The sequence below is a fragment of the Pecten maximus genome, chromosome 16 (genome assembly GCF_902652985.1).
Source record: "Pecten maximus chromosome 16, xPecMax1.1, whole genome shotgun sequence".
NCBI classification, from domain to species: Eukaryota; Metazoa; Mollusca; class Bivalvia; order Pectinida; family Pectinidae; genus Pecten; species Pecten maximus.
Window position 1 is genome coordinate 8,320,301 of NC_047030.1, and position 21,347 is coordinate 8,341,647.

Consider the following 21,347-nt stretch of genomic DNA (forward strand, 5'->3'; position numbering starts at 1 on the left):
TTCTATAGGTACAACAGGATTTTAGTGAGAAATGTGTTGTTTTCTACTGGTACAACAGGATTTTAGTGAGAAATGTGTTGTTTTCTACAGGTACAACAGTGCATTGTTTATGTACATAATCTATTTACCTACAGAGATCCTCAGTCAGGACTGGAGTACAATGACATCTGTCTGGGTAGGACCACTCGGGACTGTTATGTCTCAAATAATGTTTGGGAGCGTTACTCCTTCAACTCCTTCATCCAGCATTACTTCAGACTTCCTGATGGCATTCCAGTGTGGGTCAAGGTCAAGGCCATCAATTACGGTCAGTAGGTCAAGGCCATCAATCATAGTCAGTAGGTCAAGGCCATCAATCATGGTCAGTAGGTCAAGGCCATCATAGTCAGTAGGTCAAGGCCATCAATTACGGTCAGTAGGTCAAGGCCATCAACCACGGTCAGTAGGTCAAGGCCATCAATCACAGTCAGTAAGTAGGTTAAAGAGATCAAAAAGACATGTTGGCAGCATGATGTATTTGATATTTTCATGTTGCCTGAAAAAGTGACATCACCTTAAAAGCATTGGTTTTATAGCTAAACTTTTAATCTGACTCAAAGTTGTTGTTTTTTTCCATCAAAAAAGCTTGTTTGGTATAGCTTTTCAGATCTTGAAGTCAAAGATCAAAGCTCAAGGTCACTAAGTATTTCTATTCTTCAAAAGTGCATATAAAGCGTCTTAGTATTAGTTTTTAATGCTGATTTGTACCTATAACATATCTGTTTTATGGAATTCTTGTTATTTAAAGAACTAATCTGTCAAAAATTTGTCGGACTCAATGTACTGTTAGTTTAATGACCTGAATCTTGTTGGAGTACCCTTCTATCCAAATTGAAATTCTGATTTTATACAAGTCCTTACAAGAGAAAAAGTTGAAGCATCATACAAAAAAGCAATAGTATCACTCAAAACTACATTTATTTGATCATTTAATAATTTAAATGTGTTCTTACAGTGGACCTTAGAACAATCAAAGTGGCGAACTCTCCAATCATCATTGACACATCAAACCCCTTCCCTGGAATTGTGAATGACGGCCCCATATATGGGGTTGACCTTCAGTATACCAAAGACAATGACCAGGTATGTAGTCATTTGTGTGGGCTGGATTATCTAGTACATACTTATGCTGATAGAAATTGTCTCGACTCTTCACCTTGGTGAAAATTGTACCTGATCACCTAGTTGTATCTGTTTTAAATTATGGAAACTTCTTAGTACAAACTATAATGATAACTTTTATTTTGGTTTCCAGCTGTGTGTGAACTGGCAGGGCTTCTACGACCCGGAGTCTGGTATAGCCTACTACCAAGTGTCTATGGGGTCTGTGGATAGTATCAATGTTACCGACATCGCCAATCTCACCCAGTACACACGCCTCGACCACGAAGCATGCGTCACCCTTGAACCAGAAAATTACCTGCAACATGACAAGGAGTACTTTGTGACTGTGTGGGCTTACAACGGGGGACACAAACAGCTGCCTGTGGCCAAGATTTCAGATGGAGGTAAATTGCAATCAGCGAATATCGATATAATCAACTATTTATTATAGGGGACTATTGCCCCATACTATTCTCAAGGGATAGAATAGTACCCAAGCCTGATCAGAGCTGCTTGCTTGAGTACTATTCCCAGTCTTGACAAATCTATGAGGCAATAGTGTCCTCTTAAGAAGGACATATTTCAGTACGTCTAGCTTACCTTTTAAATTTGCTTATTTCAATAATCAGCTAAAATAGGACCTTAAGTTATTTTGACATAATCTTAGTGACTCTCACCACTGTGTATCAAAATAAAGGGCCTCTTGGAGTCATAAAAAACTTCAGGGCCCTTTCTTTGTAAAAAAGTGATATAATCTCAGAAAGGATTACGGCTGTTCATTGATTTGATGGTGGCAAAAAAAATCGGCATATTTTCATGCATAGCCATCTGTCTGTCTGCATCAGCCATTTTCATTGTCTGCATCTAGCACAAAGGAATGAAGGAACATCACTCTAGATTCACATTCAATATTGTAACAAATTTGATATTGCTGAGAGGAGCAGGTACTCTTTCCTCATAGTACCATGTATGTAGCCAATGGGAAGTCGGTATTTTATCATGTGATGTTCTGATACACCTGCCAGTTGGTACACTTCACCACTGGTTGTTTGTTTGATGAAGTTTACAGATCTTTTCATAGACATATCTGAAAATCCATAGCAGTATGTGATTTAGGTAAATCTGTTCACTCTCATATATTATAAAATGATTTTTACACAGTGGTATGTGACCTGACAGCCCCTGTTCCTGGTCAGATTGTCGACGGCAACATGGCGAACTTTGAAGATCAAGTATACACAGCTGCCCAAGCCAAGGTCGAAGGTCAATGGAGAGATTTCTATGACCTTGAGTCTTTTATCAGGGAATATAAAATACAAGTACATCGAGCAGTGTAAGTAGGGATAGCGTTATTGTGTTGTGATTGTAACATAAAACTATGCAGCCAGACTGGTCCCTGTTTATCACTCGGATCCTTTAGTCTGGAAACCAGACTTTGTTAGAATAGAAATATCATGTCAGGCTTTATTTGAATTATCTCCCCTGTCACATTTATTTGATTAACATTTATTATTGTTAATTATAATGTTGTACCATTTATTTTTTTAGTTTTCGTTAATTACAATGTAACAGAGGATTATTTGCTCCTTTTAAGTATCAGCTAATTTGTCTGGAGCCAAGTTTCATGTTATGTTTTAGGTTACGGTATTATTTTCAAATGACTGATGAGAGATCAATTTACAACATAATTTTTTATTATTGGCTACAAGTATTAATATCACAAATATATTTGTTTTGCCAATAAAACCTATATGTAAACAAATACCAGTAGAATTAAGATGTAAATTTCAACCATGAAATTTTAACTTAAGATCAATCTGTCAGTTTTCATTGTTGTAAGGACCATTATATCATAGGGATGTCAAACAATCATTCAATTGTCCTACAATCAAAGAGTATTGAAACATTTTTGGTATTTTTTTTATAAATTTTATAGGAACCTGAGCATGGACTATGAACTTCTGAGAGATTGGACAACATTTGATAATGAGACATTCGGCGTGAAGTGGCTAAACTTTCACTTGAACCATCGGGATCGTGTTAAGCTTGTTTTGAACACAACAAACGGTGCCTTAAACACTATCCAGAATGAGACTGATGGCTATGTGGTTGACCTCACACCACCCAAACTGTTATATCTAGGGGACGGGGTCAACCCTGGAGAGGACACACAGTTTCAGGTAATTAGGAATTCATAGTGTTATGCAAGGTTATGTCAGTACTTTACAATTTCAGGTAAGGTCAAGGTGGTTATCAGTGTCTGAAGTTTCTAAAGTATTACCCCAACAGTTTCAGAAATGTTCAAGGTCATGTCGGTATCTTTAAAGTTTATTTGGGGTCACGAGACCAAGCAGTTTTAGGTTAGATCAAAGTCATACAGTATTTAGGTTATGTCAATGTCTCAAATCAGGCTCGGGTCTATGTCAGAATGAGAGCGAACATATTTAGCTGAAAGATAAAGCCCTAAGTTTCTAAAAATGACAATCTGGTTCTAGGAAAATACCCCGGAGGTTCCAAGTAAAAAAATTAATATGTTTCAAGTTTGAAATAAAAAACAAGATACTGATAAACTAAAAAGTATGGGTTATAGATAAAATAGAAACCAATGTTACAAGTAAGACCTGAAAAGGGGCTTGAATAGTTATGTTATTAGGTACAGACACTGAGGCCAGGTTCATAACACATTCAAACTGTTGTATTTGTGATAGTCATGTTAACACCTAATTCTTTCAGGCTGATGCAACCAGTTTATCTGCCAACTTTAAGTTTGAGGATGTGGAATCGAAAATCGACCACTACAAATTCCAGATCTACCAAAAGAAAGGAGGATCTCGTACCCAGATCTACCCAGGCAAGTTTGTAGCACAGGACAGTGATGAAAACAGTTCAAAAAACCGTTTTTTTATTTGGCATATTTTAGGAGACTTACTCTTACAAACTAAATACAAACCACAGTTAGGATGATATGGCTTAAAGAAATGATCAATTTGACCTTGGAAATGAAGTTACATAAACCTAGGTTATTTTCATTTTCATTTTTCATGGTAAAAGCAGGAGGCTTCCAATTCCATGTATGTCAATATCAACATGTTATATCTTAATCAGTTTTAATCTCCTTGGTAACTACAGTTAAATATATATTTCTAGCAATAATCTGATTCTTTCGGTAAGGCCAATAAGGTATTAAAGTTCAGTAAATGCTTACAATCTCATTGCTATGTCATTATCCTGTAATAAGCCCATGCACTCCCTACATTGAGTAAAAGACTAGGTCCTGGCCCCCTGTGCTTGTTACAGAATAAGTATGGCTTTTTAGCTCAGTATACAAAAATCCTGATGTTCATGTTGTGTGATATTTGCAGTAGTACACGGAGAGTGGCTAGAACTGAGTGATGATCCAGATCGAACCCTCTATACCCAGGATATCTCTACACTGAGTGCTGGCAGTAGATACAGCATCCGTGTGGGGGCCATCAACAACGCTGGATTTGTGGCAGCTTTTGAAACAGACGGCATTGTTATTGACGTCTCCGCACCATTGGTATAAATATTTAAGTCTCCTGACCATATTTCATTCTAGTAAGATACAGCCAGCTTTCTATTGACTCAACTAGAATGAATTTCTATTCAGCTGTCTTAGTGGAGAGTTTGTTTAGTAAACCAATGGCTCGGGGTTCGATTCCTAGTGAAGACTCTAAAAATGATGACCCTTGTTACACACATAATATGAGCCCAAACTCTAATATCAAGTGGCCAGTATTATTTCAAAAGGTGAAAAGTATTTTATACTTAGTCAAATAGCAATAACATGATTCCAACACCGTATTTTACACTAGGATGAGATGTGTGAACAAAGTCTGGTTTGTTTGTTTCTTGAGTCAAAATACAGCTGTTATATCTGAAGCATTGGTAATATGATTTGTTGAAGCAATCTGACCCATTGTCATATTACAAAAATCAAAAAAAAAAAAAAAAAAAAAAACAGTAAATTGTAAAATATACATTGTCAAGATAACAAAATCACATACGTGTGTGCCATTTTACTGTTAGCACTATTGAATAAATGTGTAAATATTCACTGAATAAATAAATTACTTATTATAACTTTTTAACAGTATTTTATGAATGTACTTTTCAAAAGGATGCTTAAAAATTTTCTTTAAATTTAGACATTGTGGCTCAGAGTTGGAATCCTCAACAACGACTTGGAGGAGAAGATTGAAGGTTACGTGTGGCAGGCAGACAAGTCGGGCATCAAGGCCAAGTGGTTTGCTACAGATCCTCAGTCTGGCATCATTGGCTACAAGGTGGCTGTCGGCACCACACCATGTAAGGGGCATAACTCTACCAAGATAAAATTACTAGAGAGTGTAATTTGAAGTCATATAACATGATTGAGAGCTATATGTAAATCTTAATTTTCCTCATTGTCGTTTGTAAGCAGTGTTCTGATTGGTCAAATCAGAAAAAAGTTATATTTTTCATCAGTGAAAAAATATCACTTTTATACTATGAATAATTTTCTATATTTTACTGATTAAAATGTAATAAATAATTTTATATAATTGTTATATCAGAATTACGACTTTATTATTTTACTCTACTAGATGGTACAGACAAACTTGACTACATGGAAGTCAGCGACAGTGATATATATATTGGTAACCTTGACCTTGAACTGACCAACATGACGACCAAGAGTCCTGTATATTACGTTTCTGTGAAATCCATCAATGGTGCGGGAACTGAGAGTACGACCATTGTAACATCAACACCTGTCATCGTAGTGGAGCAGGACACAGCAGGTAACTCCACTTTCTAAATGGATATTTTAGAAACTTAAAATAAACTAAAATTGAGCAAAAAAGTAGAATTCTGGAACTTTAAAAAATTATATATCCAGATCTTTATCTTTGAATGAAACAGGACAAAAATCAACAAAGCAAACCAAAGCCCAAAAAGGTTTGAGGTGATGGGGTTGGAGTGATATCGCTTTGCACCATAGCAATAGGGGACACTCCAAGAAGTTATATCCCTCACAGATGAGAACTTCACTTAAAAAACATTCTTCTCATACAAGTCTTCCTATGTCTAATATCAGCAAAACATGGTAACAAAAAATAAACCTTGATAAACACCGGGAAAACCAAGGAGTATTGTATAATTGTAGAGCTAACATTCAGTGATTTGTAGCCATTATGGAACTACATGTCCTAAGTCTAGTAATAGAGGATTTCCATCCTATGCCAGATAAATTTTGAATAATCTTATCTAATACGGGGTTCAAAGTTTTGAGGACAGCAATAGCTTAGAAAGTAGAGTGTCTAACTTTTATTGCGTCCTCAGATGAAAATCCCGGGTTTGAGGTCTTTATCTTGGGGCAGTTTGTATAGGTACTTCTCAGGAAGCCGAGCTCGAAGATCTTCTTTGCCCTGTGTTTTTGTCATTGGGCAAGACACTGTACTCCAATCACTATGGATAGTTTGTGATGGCCTGATCCTATATGGTGTTTAATGGGGGTAGCAGCCAGGTACTACAAGGCGAGCTTGCCTCAAAATGACTGTGCGTAGGGCAATAAACCCAGGAATCTAATCCAGGTTTCATATCCATTTTCTCTTCATCTCAGACATTGAGTCACACAAGTTCTATGTGAGCTTCATTATTCCACTGTTTTATCAATGGTTTGTCCCACAAATATGAAGACCACCCACCTATATATAAGTAGCGGAACTGGACTGAAATGAATGCCGGTGCCTAGGTAGCTCAGATGGTTAGAGCATCTGTCAAGACTTTGGAGGTCACCGGTTCGAGTTCCTGCCTGGTCGTTGCATTTTTCCTCTCCTCTTGTATATATGGTATTAAGACTTGTAGAAATGCCAACAAACGTTATTGCAAATAATTCTCCCCTTATTACTTTAATTAATGAAGAGGTGATATGTTTACTCCCTGGGGTTACTAGAGGATAAATATCATGATACTCTCTCTGTACTCAAGGTCATGGACAGATCTTATTCTGTATATGCCTATGTTATAGGTTACGCCATAGATGGTGCTGAGGGTCTGGGGAGTGATGACATCATGTCCATGGATATTGACTACACAATGGACTTCTCCGTAGTAACAACCCAATTCGAGGGATTCACCAGCGATCTCCATGGTGTCATGTCCTTTGAGTGGGCTATCGGCACCAGCCCTGGCGGAGAGGAGATTCAGCCCTTCATGTCTGCTGGGATTGTCCATGAGGAGGACGAGAGTGTTCGTGGAGGAGGTGAGTTTAATTGAAATAGAGATATAAGTTCCATGATTGATAATAATATTTGTAAGGACCAATTGATAAGAAATTGACATCTTTAACTGTTGTAGGTACAATCAAACCAACTTATATTCTGTGACCTGGTAAATAGTCTGGGATGTGGTGTGGGTTATAACTGGAAAGAGAATTATAGCGTCAATATACTGCTCGGTTTAAGAGAATTTCTCTTGAGTTCAGTTAATTGTGTATAAGACTATATAATTAGAGGAGGGAGTATACTAGCTACAGATTATACTGCTTGGTTAGAGGGAATTTTTCTTTCATTTGATTAGTTGAGCATAAGTCTAGTGAGCCTGTGGTCCCAGGTTTGATCCCTAGAGGAGACATTGATACAAATATATCATAATGACTTCTGTTATATATCCAATTTAAGTTATTGACTACTGTGTTTTAATTGTTGTTAATGTTTTAGGCGTGGCCAGTAGTGGGTTCGCTCAGACCACTGCCCAGTTAACAGCCAACAAGACCTACTACACCACTATTCGTGGACGAACCAATGGAGGAAATGTCCTGCAGACTTCGACTGATGGTTTCACTGTTGATCTTACTCCCCCCAGTATAGTACTGGAAAGGTAAATTACAGTCTTCGTCTGTTGTACACTATCACACAGTGTAATTTTATCACATAACTAACGAGTTGTCCAATTATACAAATACAGATATACAAATGGGTTCCGTCCTTCCCGATTAGCATTCTTCACAATATCTTTTGAAGGAATGATTGCTTTACCAAAATTGTGAATTTCATGACCCAGGGGTCAAATGTTAGGCCCTTGTGAGGGGGTAAACTTTACTATAGTTTATATAGGGAAATCACATTTTTGACATTGATTTGTTTGATTTCTATTGGAATTCGATCATTCTAACTTGGTTAACATTATCAGCATGGGATAACAGCTTTATGGTTTGTACTTGTTGGCCCTGATCAATATATTAATTATATATTAATATATTTTTTATTTCACAGCTTGACCGACATCTATGCAGCTGATTCAAATATAAAAGAGGGCGCCACCATATACCAGCGGTCATCAGACTCCATGACAGCAAGCTGGCAGTACAATGACACAGAGAGTCCAGTGGTTGATAGTTGGTACACCGTGGGCACCTATCCATTCGCAGATGACATCAAAGAAATGCAGTATGCTGAAATCACTTCCCTTGGATTGAGTTCCATGCCTCTTGGGTCCATTGTACCAGATGTCACCGGTATGTGTTTATTTCCCTTTCATGGGAATCTATTTGTTTTCATGTTCTTCTGGCTTAAAAAAACTTTCCGCATTTTCTTAATTAACTCATTCGATTTTCATGATGTTTTGAGAAGTTATGGTTAACATTCCCTCGTTCCTTTGTGCTGCTTTAAGACATTGTGCAACATGTATTCAACGAAAAGTAACCATTAGAAGTAGAATGATGATAAGACATTTCATGCATTTTAATTGTATTGAAAATAATCTAATGCTCAGAAATCAGCTGATTTATAACGGGTTGTTTACACTGACAACAAAATGGCGGATTCCGATTTTACTAGTTTTCTAGGGCATATAAATATCAATAAATCAGAACCGTAATGATTATTGTCAAAATAAAACAGGAATACATGTAACGAATTGTGCATGCAACGAAAAATGTTAAAATGAGTTATAACTTACACACGAGTGACACGGTGAGCTGATTAAACGTCGTACTTCCTGTCATTCTATAGAACAAGTTTTATGTATTTCCATGAAGATATTCAAGTCTCTACTCATTCCATAGGGTATATATTGCATTCCAAATAAAATATTGATTTAAAAAATCATGCGTTGTCCGTCCATACACAATTTACATTCTTGTCTCTTGTCCTGGTTCAGAATTGTTTTAGGTTAAATCAGAAATTGATTTTCGTAGATTAGTTTGATTAAATAACGGACTATCTTCATTTGTAGGTAAACCAAATATCCTATCTGTATGGGCAAGGAACAAAGCTGGGTTGATTGAAGGTGTTGCGTCTGGCTCTGTTGTGTTTGACAGTTCTGCTCCGCAGTTGGGTGAAGTGACTTGTCCTGATTATGTACAGGTAAGATTAAGGGGTAAAATCTGTTACTCTGTACAACACACATTGAAAAATCAAACAGGGCTTAAGGAGAATTGAAAAGAGAGAACAAATATAGACTATTTATTAGCTCAATAGACTCCAACACACATCACAAGCTCCTGCCTTGTAACTACCCAATATTGCTTGTAAAAAGGAGCAGGTTGGCATGGTTTCTACATATAGTGTTAAATAAGATGTCTGTGCTGTCACTCAGCTGTCAGATTATGCTGTTCTGGCTCAGTTGTTGGAGCCAGGGATTATCACACCCGAGTCATGGACCTGATTCCTTCTTGGGCACTTAGAAGGAATATGATTCCTGTTCTTTCTGATGTTGTGTTTTGAATATAATTTCAGCTATGATAATGGTAGTTAAAACCTTTACTATTCTGTATAGTTGAATTCTACATTGTTCTGTACATTGTCCTGTAGGTACTGTACTTACTGAAGGTTACAGTATCATGTTAAATATCAAACTTAAACTTGTGACTCCCTGCCAGTAATGGTTTTTGTTTCTCAGGATGGCAAGACACTTTACCAAAATTGTTCTGGATGGCATGCGACAGGCTTTCTGTATGTTGTTCAGTGAGGTAGCCACCAGCAGCTATAGATATTGCCTCAAAATTTAACCTTTGCTAATAACGGGACAGTAAACCCAAACAAACAATTGTTTGTCTGCAATGACAGTAGAATGCTTTACTGAAGGCAACAGTGTCATGTTGAATTTGTACTTTTGTTTGTCTACAATGATACTAAATTGGCTTACTTTTTACAGCTGCATTCTGCATTGTGGCAATGTACTTTTTGTTCTATATTGTCGCAATGAATAACATACTTTTGTTTTCCTGCAATGATCGTAGATTGACTTACACTTTACAGCAAAATGCTCCTGTGCTGTGTACGTGGACAGGATTTTTTGATGAGGAGAGTGGCATAGACAAGTATCTCATCACGATGGGACAGATAGAGGGCTCTGATGACATCTTCAACAATGGTGAAGTTGACGGGACAGTCAGCACTTACTCCATAACAGGTAAACAATCTGCAGGCCAGTTCTGACATAGCTTCCTTACTGGATTACTTTTTATGTCTAAAGGTCAAAGGTCAAGGCCATTTTTACTTTATCAGGAATCTGTTGAATAAGATCATCGCGTTTTGATCAATCAAAATTATGGAGTCTGCTCCTGCATTTATAAGTCCCCTACCAGTTTTAGAGGGGGCCAGTAGGGGGAAATTTTGTTCAACATGTTATGTTTAGATAACATTTCATTTGTGAAGGTTTGGTTTTGTATCAATAGCTAATGTCATTTAAGGACGGCCTCCCCTGTGTGAGAAATATATGCATGTAGTGTATGTGTGTGTTTTGAAAGGTCAAGGTCAAGGTCATACTATTTTGTTATTAGAACAAATCATTTTCTGCAAAATAAGTTTCGCACTTTAGGACAGAGCAATTTAAACTTTGTATATAGCTTCTGTATTTACTCAGCAGGATTGATGCCTGTTAAACCCTTTTATTTTCATTATCATCGAAACTCCTTGGTAAGCCATTCTGGAATTAGTCAGAATGACTATCTTTTAATAATTTTTCAAATGCTGTCCCCAACACATCTGTGTCTTTGGAATGTTGTATCATATTATGTCATCTGAAATCATATGGGAAGTGTGGTTTGGTTATTTAGACGTGATGTCTAACATTAAAAACTGATGATAGTTTATATCTCCCAGTCAGATACATCATAAGTATTCAACATTACATCATTCAGATATTATGAGTAATAATTATCATCAAAACAATGATTTCATTTTCCTACTAGGTCTAGGCAGCAAGCTGAGGCATGGCAACACCTACTTTGTTACGGTAACCGCCGTCAACAAGGTTGGACTGGAGATCTACGCTTTCTCTAATGAGATAGGGATAGACACAACCCCACCTGTACCTGGTCTGGTGGTGGACCTCCACACTGTTTACAGGGTAGACGCCAATAGTGTTGATAATACAGTAGCTTACAACAGAAAGGTCTGCACCACCAATGAAGGTGAGTATTATAGTCCAATATAGATATCCACTCTTCCAATTGCAATCCTGATATCCACCCGTCCCAGTGCAATCCAGATATCAACCCGTCCCAGTGCAATCCTGATATTCACCCGTCCCAGTGCAATCCAGATACCAACCCGTCCCAGTGCAATCCAGATATCCACCCGTCCCAGTGCAATCCAGATATCAACTCGTCCCAGTGCAATCCAGATATCCACCTGTCCCAGTGCAATCCAGATATCCACCTGTCCCAGTGCAATCCTGATATTCATTCGTCCCAGTGCAATCCTATCCACCCGTCCCAGTGCAATCCAGATATCAACCCATCCCAGTGCAATCCTGATATCAACCCGTCCCAGTGCAATCCAGATATCCTCTCGTCCCAGTGCAATCCAGATATCCACCTGTCCCAGTGCAATCCAGATATCAACCCGTCCCAGTGCAATCCTGATATCAACCCGTACCAGTGCAATCTTTATATCTATCGGCCTAGTCCAATGCTGATATGACCTATTTTCTTGGTAATATTTGAAGTATCAGTTAGGAGTTGGAATAATGAGATGGAATTATGATCTCATTCGCATGCTGGTGTTTTCTTTTAACTTTCCATAGACTGTTTGGCTCTGGATGCTGTTTGCACGGAATCTCTGACAACACTGGCCGTCACATGGCAACCATTTACTGACCCTGAATCTAGAATAGTGAGGTAAGTTTGTACAGGAATGTTATCCACAGGGATAGATACCAGTATTATTGATGGAATTTAATGCTTTTTGGTAAAAAGATTGTGTTTTTCTTCTTTTTTTCTGTAAAAAGGCACAACAGAAAAACTAGACATATATTGGCAGGAGTTATAATGTCCACATGAAATATGGTTTCTATTAATAGTCATCAGATTGCCGTGGGAACAAGCCCTGGTGGAGGTCAAGTGAAACCCTTCTTTGAGATTCCAAATGATTCTAAAACCTGTAGTGTCGGTGGCCTTAACCTTCAGGGCCAGTCGCAGGTATGTACTTACTTCACACCTACCGTTCTAGGATAGAGTTGTTAAGGATTGGATAGACAATACACGATGTACAACAGTTCGTGAATAAAGATTTCTCATTTATCATAAGTTTGTAGCCTCAAAATTATCATCCTTTTAATGTGCCCGTCAAATTTGAAGGGGGTATTATGGTATAGTTACTGTTCCTACAGTGTAAACATTCATTTGTCCGGCAATCTCCTCCTACATGGAAGGAGAATAGAGCCTGTTTGAAGTTTGTGTTACCCGTGTTCGTTGATAAGTGCCATACATATTTGCGTAGAGTATAGTAGATATATACTTTTGTTACAGCTGTTTGTGTCCATCAAAGTTACTAATGGAGCAGGACTGACGACAGTAGCCACATCAAATGGCATATACATGTCTTATCTCAGCCAAGGGTTACCTCCCCTTGGTCCTGTAGCCATCCTTGACACTGTGGAAAACTCTGTTGGAGACGTGTATGTATTCAAACATTTTCCAGATCTTGTTCTGGAGTTCAAACCTTTTTAATAGTGTGGTATATAGATACAGGTATAAATATACAGTGATAAAAACAATTTTTTCTCTCCCCAGCAGTATATTGAAAATTGTGCACCACCATTTCACCGATTTAAAGATTGTATGTATATTGCATCCAATATTTGCAATATGTAAATATAATATTGCATTACAAACAAATCGGCAAAACTTTGTTTTTGGTGATGCAATCTGTAGACTGAAAATGACAGTGATAAGTTTCATGAAGTTTACTAAAGAAAGTCTCAAGAGTATGGAATATTTAGGGCCATCTAAACACTGTACACATGAGTGTAAGGGGAATCCAACTCTTTGGATATCCAATACTTGTTAGACAATATATACCATTTACAAGTGTAGCTGTATTGTTAGACAATATATCCATTCACAAGTGTAGCTGTATATTGTTAGACAATATATTCCATTACAAGTTTAGCTGTATTGTTAAACAATATATTCCATTACAAGTGTAGGCGATATTGTTAGACAATATATTCCATTACAAGTGCAGCCGTATTGTTAAACAATATATTCCATTACAAGTGTAGCCGTATTGTTAAACAATATATACCATTACAAGTGTAGGTGTATTGTTAGACAATATATTCCATTACAAGTGTAGCCGTACTGTTAGACAATATATTCCATTACAAGTGTAGGCGTATTGTTAGACAATATATTCCATTTCAAGTGTAGCCATATTGTTAGACAATATATACCATCACAAATGTAGGCGTATTGTTAGACAATATATTCCATTACAAGTGTAGCCATATTGTTAGACAAAATATTCCATCACAAGTGTAGCCATATTGTTAGACAATATATTCCATTACAAGTGTAGCTGTATATTGTTAGACAATATATACTATCACAAGTGTAGGCGTATTGTTAGACAATATATTCCATTACAAGTGTAGCCGTATTGTTAGACAATATATACCATTACAAGTGTAGGTGTATTGTTAGACAATATATACCATCACAAGTGTAGCCGTATTGTTGCGCCCATAGTGATTATTGATCTGCCTGTGCCTTACTGTTCACGTTCATTTCTATAATCAAGCTTTAAATGTGTTGATAGGAACTATCAGACAGACTTGGGAACCATCAGAGCGGAATGGGACGTGAGTGGGGATCCTTGCCCAATACTTAACTATCATTGGCAGATCGAGCGGATAGATGGGACAATTATCATGCCTTACCTTGATATGCAAAGTAAGTTTAAAGTCTGATTCATTTGTAGTTTGTTTAAAATTGATTAATAGGTGCATAAAAAAACTCATGAAAGAAATGGATCAGTAGCACAACCGACAAATAAATCTGATAATATTTCACCCTCTGTCTTCTCAGTTGTACAATTTTTTCATAACGAATATGATTTATGTAAGAAAGGTAGTAATATATGTACTTTCAGATCTGTTAACAATTTAATTTAAAAACAAAAAGATCTTTTAAAAAATAATTTACTGGTTACTTACAGCTTCGTTGGTTTACAAAACAATTAACAAAGAAAAACTAATTTTAAAATAACTTGTCAATTGCTTTCAGCTCAGACAGTTGGTGTAAATGACGGACTACATATGCTGGACAGAGAGCTGTACTTCTCTAAACTACGTGTGACCAATGCCCTTAACTACACCTATGTTATACGGTCGGATGGCGTCACCATCCAACAAGATCCTCTTACTACCGGGTAAAGTGTTCGATGGCCCCATTACTGGATTCGACCTCAACTTCTTACCATCCAGGACAACCATATCTGCTAACTGGTTGGGCTTCGGTCAGTCTGCTGACTCTCTTATCCAGATAGATGTTGAATCAGGTATATATAGTTTTATCTCATACTGGGCATATCATGTTTATTATATTCATTATTCTTCTATAATTTTTTTTTTTTTTTTTTTAAATGACATCAAATTATTTTCTTAGAAGTGAAAAATGCACCATCTGAGTTATAGTTAACCTGTTTTATTGGGAAATAATTTTGAGAATTTTCGCTTATTTTCCCACAAATGTACAAGTTATATGTATAGATTGAATGGAATCTAACTTACACTCGTCTCAATATGATACAGAATTTATCAGATAATGAATCTGCCACTAAAGGTTAGTGATGTATCAAATTATTTAACCCTATTAGTAATTTATATTATGCTCGTGTATCGTGATCCTTGTGGCTGATGGTCGGCAATCTTGGATTTTGAGAGTTAAGATTAATTTTGTTAACCCTATAGCTATTTCTCAGACAGTTTTTGAGTAATCTTACATATTTAACTTCCTCATGCTCTCTTATTATGCTTTAATATTTTGGGAATAATCGTATTAAAGCTAATGTGGCCGAGATGATAACAAATTTGTGACAAGATGATCAATCGATGTAGGTTAGTTGATATGGACATGCACTTAATGAATTTCTTTACACTGGTTGTTAAGATAATGAAATTTGGCTGTTGTATTTTAAAATATTCTTTAACCAAATTTGTTTAGATTGAATAAGTCTGAGAATTGATTCACAATAGACTTGAATGGAAGTACAGATCTTAAATGTATAATAAAAAATAATTTAGATCATTAGTAGTTTGTGAATTTAATTGTTACCGCTAGATTATTTTTACAACAGGTAACCCTGGTCTACAAGACAGCAATAACGGGGAACAGGATCGTAATCAACTCGTCTCCTTTTACGAAGTTGCCATCGGAACTGACCGAAGATTTCCAAATACCCGAGACAATGTTGTACCATTCACAAACGTTGGTCCAAATACAACTGTGACCTTGTATGACCTTGACCTGACCCCAATAACGGCAGTGTATTATGTCACAGTGAGGGCAACTAGTACATCATACTCTGAAGCTACAACCACGTCAAATGGCTTCCGAGTCGGATATGATAGTTTAATTATTCGTAAGTTCATTCTTCCGAGACGGATATGATAGTGCAATTATTCGTAAGTTCAGTCTTCTGAATCAAGTTAGGCTTCGGAGTTTGATATGATAGTGCAATAAGTAAGTTTTTCTCTTTTTCTCTTCTTTGAATGATGAAATTACCTGGTAATGACAGATTAGATCTGATTATTATTCATGCGGTTATGTACAACTCATTCGCAGTTTTATTAATATGTTAATATGGTTCTGTTTCGTTAGTTTGATCGGTTGTTTCTCCTGGACTAAATATACAAGGTGGACCAATCTCCCCCGACCTTGACATGATTGTTATATCTTTTGATCTTTCTCTCTTTTAGCGGGAGAAATCGTTCTGACAACTTACGTGAGTACATACCAGTACCTGGACTCGCAGTGGGAAGAATTCACCTCAAACCTTGACATTCTCATGTATTATGTGGCTGTATCCAATAATTCTGATGCCAACAACACGGACTGTAAACTGTATGTAAGTATAACGGCCGACTACTTCTCTACCCTGTGTACCCAACAACACGGACTGTAAACTGTATGTATGTATAACGGTCGACTACTTCTCTACCGTGTGTACCCAACAACACGGACTGTAAACTGTATGTAAGTATAACGGTCGACTACTTCTCTACCGTGTGTACCCAACAACACGGACTGTAAACTGTATGTAAGTATAACGGCCGACTACTTCTCTACCGTGTGTACCCAACAACACGGACTGTAAACTGTATGTAAGTATAACGGTCGACTACTTCTCTACCGTGTGTACCCAACAACACGGACTGTAAACTGTATGTAAGTATAACGGCCGACTACTTCTCTACCGTGTACCCAACAACACGGACTGTAAACTGTATGTAAGTATAACGGTCGACTACTTCTCTACCGTGTGTACCCAACAACACGGACTGTAAACTGTAAGTAAGTATAACGGTCGACTACTTCTCTACCGTGTACCCAACAACACGGACTGTAAACTGTATGTAAGTATAACGGTCGACTACTTCTCTACCGTGTGTACCCAACAACACGGACTGTAAACTGTATGTAAGTATAACGGTCGACTACTTCTCTACCGTGTGTACCCAACAACACGGACTGTAAACTGTATGTAAGTATAACGGTCGACTACTTCTCTACCGTGTGTACCCAACAACACTGACCGTAAACTGTATGTAAGTATAACGGTCGACTACTTCTCTACCGTGTGTACCCAACAACACGGACCGTAAACTGTATGTAAGTATAACGGTCGACTACTTCTCTACCGTGTGTACCCAACAACACGGACTGTAAACTGTATGTAAGTATAACGGTCGACTACTTCTCTACCGTGTGTACCCAACAACACGGACTGAAAACTGTATGTAAGTATAACGGTCGACTACTTCTCTACCGTGTACCCAACAACACAGACTGTAAACTGTATGTAAGTATAACGGTCAACTACTTCTCTACCGTGTGTACCCAACAACACGGACTGTAAACTGTATGTAAGTATAACGGTCGACTACTTCTCTACCGTGTGTACCCAACAACACGGACTGTAAACTGTATGTAAGTATAACGGTCGACTACTTCTCTACCGTGTACCCAACAACACAGACTGTAAACTGTATGTAAGTATAACGGTCGACTACTTCTCTACCGTGTACCCAACAACACGGACTGTAAACTGTATGTAAGTATAACGGTCGACTACTTCTCTACCGTGTGTACCCAACAACACGGACTGTAAACTGTATGTAAGTATAACGGTCGACTACTTCTCTACCGTGTGTACCCAACAACACGGACTGTAAACTGTATGTAAGTATAACGGCCGACTACTTCTCTACCGTGTACCCGACAACACGGACTGTAAACTGTATGTAAGTATAACGGTCGACTACTTCTCTACCGTGTGTACCCAACAACACGGACTGTAAACTGTATGTAAGTATAACGGTCGACTACTTCTCTACCGTGTGTACCCAACAACACCGACTGTAAACTGTATGTAAGTATAACGGTCGACTACTTCTCTACCGTGTGTACCCAACAACACGGACTGTAAACTGTATGTAAGTATAACGGTCGACTACTTCTCTACCGTGTGTACCCAACAACACGGACTGTAAACTGTATGTAAGTATAACGGTCGACTACTTCTCTACCGTGTGTACCCAACAACACGGACTGTAAACTGTATGTAAGTATAACGGTCGACTACTTCTCTACCGTGTGTACCCAACAACACGGACTGTAAACTGTAAGTAAAATGGCAGGCTACTTCTCTACCGTGTGTACCCAACATATGGCTGTAAAAATATACAAGGAAAAAGGTTATTTATCAAGAAATGCTGAGGCAATCAGTTCCTCGTCACAAATAATTTACCCGTTTTGTGGAACAGATAACCTGATTTGTAGCAATATGATTTTGTGTGTAGATTGAAGGAGGAAAGGCCACAGAGGTAGTGAAGTTACAACTGTTCACCGAATACAACGTGACCAATCTAGGAAAGAACTCGTTCACAAAGATACAGCCTCTTAACCTGACACAGGGCGAATCCTACTTCCTCTTTGTTATGGGTGAGTTGTTAATATTTTTATCAGCAATTGTGGAACGAGTTGTGTCACCTTAACTTATTATGCTGATTGAATCCAACCAGGCACATACTCCAATTAATAATCCTGATTGGTCCATGCATGAAGGGTCTGTATGTATATGTAGCAGGTAAACCAGAGTACCTGGAAAAAACCTTTGTGATCGGGCAAGTCGCTTGTGTTCCTCTTCACATCTTATTTTAGAGAGAATTATATTTTTCTTGGACTTTATTTTCTGTAAAACTATTATAAAACAAAAACCATATACTTAACAGAAAACATATGATTGAAAGAAATTTATATTCATGGATTTACTCTCTTGTCAAACTACAATTTAGAAAAAACTTGTAAGCTTACATTTTCTTTGGAAAACTACATCCTCTTTGCTTCAGAATTTTGTTGATTATGCAAAAATTTTAAATGTCCAAAAAGATTCAGACATTCAATATTTCATGTTTTCCATCCATAGTTCTATATAGTTATTGGTGTTTTACTATTGTAACTCAGTGCTATTGGTGTGTTATAGCCACTGACAAGTCTGGGCAATGTGCAATGACCGTGAAGGAATTCACCACGGATACCACACCTCCTACCATGGGACGCATGACGGCCGGCATGTTTTACGACATGGTAAGTCTTGTTTAAATGAATATAATAATTCATTTCACAACAATTATCATATGATAATGAAACAAGTTGTCAACTTCTCTTAATTACTCAGTTTGAGAGTGAAAAGTGAGATATAGAGGATCTTACCTGAGTGGCTGTCGTATGAAATTTATTAAACGAGTTCAATTATTTGATATATGCCACTTGTTAACAGGTGAATGACATATATTATTGAACGAGTTTAATAAATTTCATATGACATAGCCATGAGTGTAAAATTCTTCTTACCACATAACTACTTCTTTTGAAAATATAAGCAAAATATTTTCCTTTCTATGTAACCCTGGTAAATACTAGCCGCAATATACCGCTCGGCTAGAGAGATCTTCTCTTTAGCTTGATTGGTTGAGCGTAAGACTTGTAAGCCAGAGGTCCCGGGTTCGATCCCTAGCGGAGGCAGTGATTTTAATTTAATTAATCCTGCGCTCTGTTACATCTATATAAGACAGGCAAAATGCGGGTTGCACTGGACATTTTCATCCACCCAGACAATCATGCAGCGTCACATATTAATTATGACACCGCAAAGTGTTATCACACGTGTCTTGCAATATTGATGACATATGGGAGAACGGGCCAGTTATATGGTAAATCTAGTTAAAACAGTCATACATCTGATCCCTTCAACTGTATCTTAACTGTAAAATTGTTAAAGATATTAAAACAAGTAAATCATATTTAACACAGACTGTTTATTGTTTTAAAATTAATGAACATTATATAAAAACAGTTTTAAAAAGATTTATTTTAAACAAAAGGGCAAATGTTCGTATACATACATGTAAAAAATCATTCTCACAATAGTGCAGATAACTGATTCAATACCACATTTCTATGGGGGCTTTTGTAGTAAATTATCTACCCAACGGGAGGATTTCAGGTGTGTCAAACAAGGGCCACTCAGAGAAGTTATTTAATTCAAACAGTAACATAAGCTGCATTTTCTCCAGCACCCACCATAGATATAGAATTTCCTATATCTTGATTCCTCCAGGACCTGTGAGTTATATATATTTTATTAGCCCACCATCATCAGATGGTGGGCTATTCAAATCGCCCTGCGTCCGTGGTCCGTCGTCCGTCCGTCCGTCCGTCCGTCCGTCCGTCCCTCCCTCCGTCCGTCCGTCCGTCCGTCCGTAAACAATTCTTGTTATCGCTAATCATCAGAAAGTACTGAAGGGATCTTTCTCAAATTTCATCTGTAGGTTCCCCTTGGTGCCTAGTTATGCATATTGCATTTTGGGACCGATCGGAAAACAACATGGCCGACAGGCAGCCATCTTGGATTTTGACCATTGAAGTTTGTTATCGCTATTTCTGAGAAAGTACTGAAGGGATATTTCTCAAATTTCATCTGTAGGTTCCCCTTGGTGCCTAGTTATGCATATTGCATTTTGGGACCGATCGGAAAACAACATGGCCGACAGGCAGCCATCTTGGATTTTGACCATTGAAGTTTGTTATCGCTATTTCTGAGAAAGTACTGAAGGGATCTTTCTCAAATTTCATATATAGGTTCCCCTTGGTGCTTAGTTATGCATATTGCATTTTACGACCAATCAGAAAACAACATGGCCGACAGGCAGCCATCTTGGATTTTGACCATTGAAGTTTGTTATCGCTATTTCTGAGAAAGTACTGAAGGGATCTTTCTCCAATGTCATATGTAGGTTCCCCTTGGCGCCTAGTTATGCATATTGCATTTTGAGACCAATCAGAAAACAACATGGCCGTCAGGCAGCCATCTTGGATTTTGACAATTGAAGTTTGTTATCGCTAATTCTCAGAAAGCACTGAAGGGATCTTCCTGAAATTTCATATGTAGGTTCCCCTTGGTGCCTAGTTATGCATATTGTATTTTGAGACTAATCAGAAAACAACATGGCCGACAGGCAACCATCTTGGATTTCGAAAATTGAAATTGGTTATCGCTATTTCTAAGAAACTAATGAAGGGATCTTCCTGAAATTTCATATGTAGGTTCCCCTTGGTGCTTAGTTATGCATATTGTATTTTGAGACTAATCAGAAAACAACATGGCCGACAGGCAGCCATCTTGGAT

General features: G+C 37.6%; 2 protein-coding genes across 15 annotated transcripts in view; both read left to right on the forward strand.

Moving 5' to 3' along the window:
* LOC117314597 overlaps window positions 1-14,838 on the forward strand; it is a 71,397-nt gene extending 56,559 nt beyond the window's left edge. Inside the window, exons 56-75 of the mRNA XM_033868663.1 lie at window positions 135-307; window positions 995-1,122; window positions 1,295-1,547; window positions 2,305-2,476; window positions 3,080-3,323; window positions 3,877-3,994; window positions 4,506-4,684; window positions 5,313-5,472; window positions 5,751-5,948; window positions 7,178-7,411; window positions 7,869-8,028; window positions 8,424-8,665; window positions 9,385-9,515; window positions 10,410-10,563; window positions 11,345-11,566; window positions 12,181-12,274; window positions 12,457-12,574; window positions 12,905-13,053; window positions 14,196-14,329; window positions 14,663-14,838. Of these exons, the coding sequence (XP_033724554.1) occupies window positions 135-307; window positions 995-1,122; window positions 1,295-1,547; window positions 2,305-2,476; window positions 3,080-3,323; window positions 3,877-3,994; window positions 4,506-4,684; window positions 5,313-5,472; window positions 5,751-5,948; window positions 7,178-7,411; window positions 7,869-8,028; window positions 8,424-8,665; window positions 9,385-9,515; window positions 10,410-10,563; window positions 11,345-11,566; window positions 12,181-12,274; window positions 12,457-12,574; window positions 12,905-13,053; window positions 14,196-14,329; window positions 14,663-14,811 (3,412 nt within the window). The 3' untranslated portion in view covers window positions 14,812-14,838. The remainder of the gene's footprint in view (window positions 1-134; window positions 308-994; window positions 1,123-1,294; window positions 1,548-2,304; window positions 2,477-3,079; window positions 3,324-3,876; window positions 3,995-4,505; window positions 4,685-5,312; window positions 5,473-5,750; window positions 5,949-7,177; window positions 7,412-7,868; window positions 8,029-8,423; window positions 8,666-9,384; window positions 9,516-10,409; window positions 10,564-11,344; window positions 11,567-12,180; window positions 12,275-12,456; window positions 12,575-12,904; window positions 13,054-14,195; window positions 14,330-14,662) is intronic.
* The window catches only part of LOC117344449, a 48,396-nt gene continuing 41,881 nt past the window's right edge, over window positions 14,833-21,347 (forward strand). For 13 of the 14 annotated variants that reach the window (XR_004536190.1, XM_033907180.1, XM_033907179.1 and 10 more), the window contains exons 1-4: window positions 15,910-16,019; window positions 16,357-16,505; window positions 18,460-18,601; window positions 19,143-19,246. Coding sequence is in view for 13 of the 14 variants with exons in the window: in XM_033907180.1 (XP_033763071.1) it covers window positions 16,446-16,505; window positions 18,460-18,601; window positions 19,143-19,246 (306 nt within the window). In the remaining variant the exon portion in view is untranslated. Of the gene's footprint in view, window positions 14,937-15,734; window positions 16,020-16,356; window positions 16,506-18,459; window positions 18,602-19,142; window positions 19,247-21,347 lie in introns of those variants that run through there. The other variant, XM_033907181.1, reaches the window with a different exon arrangement.